At 51.5% G+C, this 5095-nt stretch overlaps 1 protein-coding gene across 1 annotated transcript; it reads right to left on the bottom strand.

Annotated features, from left to right (window-relative positions):
- Positions 1-1336: 1336 nt before the first annotated feature.
- Positions 1337-4366, bottom strand: LOC102825359 (out at first protein homolog; the record flags this gene model as incomplete). Its single annotated transcript, XM_006878050.1, has 3 exons — positions 1337-1602; positions 3141-3321; positions 4232-4366. Coding segments are annotated over 3 exons (582 nt in total), but the record flags the coding sequence as incomplete, so codon positions are not given.
- Between the last annotated feature and the right edge of the window lie 729 nt (positions 4367-5095).

The following is a 5095-nucleotide window of genomic DNA, read 5'->3' as shown; positions in this document are numbered from 1 at the left end:
CATCTTGGAAATCCCTCAGCAGCGGCCCAGTACTTCATCCTCACAGCCTCTTGATCTGTTGACATGAAGAGACCTCAAGGTGTCTTACCTTAGTTGCTTCAGGTTTATCGACGAGATGTCTGCTCTTTTCACTAACAGTAACAACATCAATAATACCAGCCAACACAGTGTATATTCATTGTGTTAAGCAATTGACATGTATAAAGCCATTTAACTCTTACAAATAAGTGTTTTGTAATGAGAAACACAAGAGTTCAATTACTTGACCCAAGAGAGACACAAGTGGCAGAGGATTTAAACCCTGGAAGTGTGATTCCAGAGTCTTACTTAACCTTATCTCTTAACCATTGATAAAATTTAGTCTGTTTATTACTGACTTGTGGTTTCATCTATGTATGAGAATGTCTCATCTTCAGTACAATTTTTGAAGTGTCCATCCTAGTAATACCTCCCACTCTCTTATCCCTTCCAATGGCTGAACACACAGTAGGCGCTTTAGAAGTTGTTGCAAGTTGTTTCTGATAAAGTACAGGGGAAATACCACCTTCTGACACCAGGTGGCAGCATTAGCAAAAAAAATTCTCCAGCATAAGTCAAGTAAAAATTTAAACTTTTATTTCTGGTACAAATGATAAATACTTTGCATTATACATCTGGAATTCAAGTTTTCCTCATACTTCATGTTCCCTACCCACCCCATAACCCTACAAAAATATTTCTGTTTAGAGGGGTATAGGGCTGGCACCTACTGGTGGCAAAGTCCAGGTCTGGGAAAAGGCACGCGTGGTCTGTCTCAGCGGTGGGCGGTCTCCACCCCGCCGTACAGTGGCCTCAGAGGCCAGAAATGAGAAGAATGCTTTGAATCTGAAATCAAGGCTGCCCCCACAAGCTCCCTCTCTGGGGGGGGGTGGTCAGGATCCACTCACTATTGGGGCGCAGGAAGGTACAGAGGGGCTCCTCCTTACAAAAGTGTGCATGAGGGGTCTGGGAGTAGTGTGGGGAGGTGGGTACAACAGGCATAGATTTCTTTTAGGGTCTAAACCATGGAGGAGTTTAATAACAGCACCACATTTTGGTTGCTTGAAAGTGAATACTTTAGGGGAGATGAAAGAGGGAGGGGTGTGTGTTTGGGGAACCTCTTTCTCCCTCTCTGCCCACAGGAAGGCACATGGGTGGGAGTGGGGCAGCCTTCATGAGTTAACCCCTGTCATGCTGCACCCCTTTTCACAGTCATGAGTGACAGGACCAGAGGTTCCAGGATTAGGGCAGTTGAAAGGGAAATGGGCCTTAGTTGAGAGTCTGTCACCTAAGGGCCCACTTCATCCCCATGGCCTGACTAGGGGTCCTCGTCCCAGAGGCATAGCTGCCTCTGAGGCACGTAGAAGTCAAAGCTGTAGTTTTTCTGGCAGCTGCGGATGCCACATTTGTAGGGTGTGGGGCGGTCTCTGCTGTGGCAGTACTTGAGCATGCAGGGGTACCAGGCCAGGCTCAGGCTGTAGCGGCAGGAACAGGGCATTCCATGGTCTCCCACCTGCCCGCAGCGTGGTAGCTCTGCCGGCTCTGAGGCCTTGGGCAGAGCCTCAAATACAGAGCTGTCCACACCTGGGGGAGAAAGGCAAAGTCAGGGAGACCGGGAGGTGGGGAGTGAGGGAGGCAGGGAGGAACAGGCTCTCCTAGTCCGTGTTGGCCTCTTCAGGCATCTACAGACACTCCCTCTCTTCCTCTCAGGCTAGTCCAGGGAGTCTCGGGTAAGGATAAGCTAGACACTCAGATCCAAGCTAGCTAGTGGAGGAAGACATATGACTAATAATCACCCTCATTTATTGAGTCCCTACTATGTGCCAGGGAATCTATGCGCAGTACCTCTTAAGTACTGAAGCTCAGAGAGGTTGTACCATCTGCCTGAGGTCACACAGTGAGTAGTACAGGACTGAATGGAACCCAGGTCTATCTGGTTTCAAGGCCTGCACTCTGCCACTTGGGGATACCCCCACTCTGCTGGCATGTGCTGCAACAGAGGTATGACAAAGCGAGCAGGAACTGAGGCAGGCTTCTTAAAGATGATGCATTTGAGGAGGACCAGGCAGGGAAGGGGCAGCAGGAACACAGCATGCTTGCAGGGGGTGGTCAGGGAGAACGGGGCTGGGATGGATGGTAGAGAGATTGTGTGTAAGGAGTGTGACCATGGGTGGACCATCCTCTGCTGGGACAGTCTCAGGCCTGTACCTTCGTCCAGCAGGAGGGCAGGACCACAGCTCTGTTTGGACAGTTCTGAATCCAGCCCTGCCTTGGGAAGAGTATATGGTCCAGGGGCCTGGCATTAGAATGGTGACATGTCCCTGTCCCCTAACAGAGAGGACCTAAGGGTAGTCTTGGGAGAGGTACTGGGAGATGGGCCAGAACAGCTGGCAGAGGGAGGAGAGTCCAGGGGGAAGTGACTTCTGACAGGTGGCAGCAGAGGTGGACAGGTGGGAAGGGATGTCTCAGCTTCACTTAGACCTTAGTGCCTGGCTCCCTCCCATGACACATGCTCCTATCGTTGTGTCATTAGGGATGAGGCTGGAGTTATCTGGAATGCTCCCTTCACGTGGCCTAGCAGAGTCAAAGTGCTGGGTCCATTTTATCTGGCTGACTCTTATTATGTAATAGTCACACAGACATCACTTCTTCCAGGAAGTCTTCCCTGACTCACCCCAGGCTGGAGCAGTGGTTCCTCCCCACAACTCCCATTTCTTACCACTGCACGGTGTCACATACAAGTATAACTCTACATATCCATCCTCCAGGAAGCTTGGATTCCTGCATCAATATATCTCTCTATATTAAAAACAAAAAACCCCCCACAAAAAACCCACAAACCAACCCACCGCCATCTAGCTGATTCTGACACACAGTGACCCTATGTAGGGCTCTTAATAGAAGCAGACAGCTTCAGCTTTCTTCCATGGGAGAGCTGATGTGTTAGAACCACTGACCTTCCGTCTAGTAGCCCTACACTTCGCCCACTGTGCCACTGGGCTCCTTCCATCTCTGAAGGTACTCAGTAACTGTTTCCTGAATACATGACAGAGACCCAGCTGTGCTGCCCTCTCCCTCCAGTTTCCTCTGCACAGGATCCCTGGACCCAGAACCCAGCTGACCATGCTCTAGCCAGAACCGGACATCCTCCTGGCGAGTATAGATGGCGTCCACAGCCTCGGCACACACGTTGCGGAGGTGGGGGCTCAGAAGGCCCCCCTGGCTGAAGTTGACAGCGATGTCCATGTGCAGCTGCTCCAACCCCCGCACCTCTTCGGCCTGCCGCACAGCCCGAGGGTTTTTCTGTGCAGGGGAGAGAGGCACTCATACCTGGTCCCAGGATGTTCCCCCCTGTAGGACACTGGGGGCCACTGGCATCCACACTCCTCCCCATCTTAACTGGCAGAGAAAATGGGGCCAGAGTGTGGTCAGACTATTCAGCTTCTGCTCGGGACGGTCTGTTCTCAAGCTGCTTGCTGGCCCCCAGGCTGACATCTGACTTGATGTAGAATTCTGGGATATTGCTGGAAGTAGGGTTGGAGGTGGGTAGGCCAGACACATTATCCCAAAGCACTGCCTAAATGGTCTCTGGGGAACATCTGGGTGACCGAGTCTCTCTGGGAGGGGTGGGCAGAGAAGGAGAGAAAACAGCCACTAGATAATGTCATTAAGGGCATGCATGACTCCAACCTGGTCCCTGCCCTTAATCTGGCAGACCCTGCTAGCTAATTTAAGTAACTTGAGGTTGAAGAGAGGACTGAGGGACTCCTAACTTGGGAGAATCAGGGTTTAAGGGTTTTTAACAGTATGCTGATCACAGGATGATCATCACCTCCTTTCCTTCTTGCCATAACCCATTTTCTTGGTAATGGAAGGTGAAGTACCATAGCCAGTGGCTCTCCCGGAGTGAGTGGTAGAGCTGGATCTTCCATCAGAGCTCAGGCTCTTGCTCTCCATTATAAAAGGTGAAGGGCTGAAGCCAGGGGAGGGCTTGGAGGATTGAGAAATCTGATGTTGGGAATCCAGTGCCGGTTAAAGAGCTCAGGCTAAGACTCAGGTGTGGCCAAATCAGGAGGTTTAGGACTGTAGGGTAAGAGTGGATGTCAGAAATGAGGGCTAAAGTGGGCCTGGGCAACTGGCTGGCAGCAGGGTGAGGATGAGGGGGTTGGTGAGAAACTGAGGTTGAGGAACTGGGTCCGGGTGGAGCACTCACCTGCCGGAGCTTGGCCATGGCATCGCTGGGGATGATCTCATTGTGATGCAGTCGGGTGACAAAGCAGAGGGCCTGGAACTGGCTCTGCCCTTTCTCTAGCTCCCCTAGGATCAGGGCCCTGAAGATCTTCACATCCTGATGGGGAAGGAGGGAGGAGAATGAGGGAGCAGCTGGAGAAGGCGGGGCCTCACTGCCAGCCCAGCCAGCACTGCTCAGTTCAGAACATGTATGTGCCGGGACCCTCCCTGAAATAGACACCACGCTGGTGCTAGTCCAGGCATTTTTATCTTTTTCCATTTGAACCCATGACTTGAAAGAAGGAACACACCCTAAAGGTTCCAAAGCTTCCTGGAAAATTCACAGAAGGAATCACTAGAAAGCTTTTCAAAAGAGAACCACTTAAAAGAACAAAGCATCCCTTTGGAGCAGTGCCCCCTTTTTTTACACCTGGTTCTTTCCTAGCCAATGCTTCCCCTCCATGAGTTCTTCTCCTCCCCTCTGCTGGGTTAGCCTGATCAGACTGAGTCAAGGCCCTGAAATAGCAGGTCCCACAACCAGGTGACCAGACACTGTGGGAGAGGCCCGCTCTCTGATACATGCCAGAGTTTCCCAAGAGTCTTGTTCAGTAGATTTGTGAAGAGGTCTAGAAATTGGTATTCCTCAAATTGTCCCAGGTGATCCTGATCAGCCAAGCTCCCCACCACCCTAAATCCGGGAGGCGGGGCAGGACAGAACAGAGGTAAGGTCAGAAGCTGGCTGGCAGGCTCAGCTGCTGCCGCCACCCTTGGCCTGAGGAGCTCATCTTTCCTCTTCCCCCAATTTCCAGTTTCCCCACAGGATTACTAATGGCCTTACCAGCAGGCC

Source organism: Chrysochloris asiatica, unplaced genomic scaffold, assembly GCF_000296735.1.
Source record: "Chrysochloris asiatica unplaced genomic scaffold, ChrAsi1.0 scaffold01686, whole genome shotgun sequence".
NCBI lineage: Eukaryota > Metazoa > Chordata > Mammalia > Afrosoricida > Chrysochloridae > Chrysochloris > Chrysochloris asiatica.
Note: the sequence above shows the minus strand (reverse complement) of the source record. Positions and strands in the feature narration are given on the sequence as shown.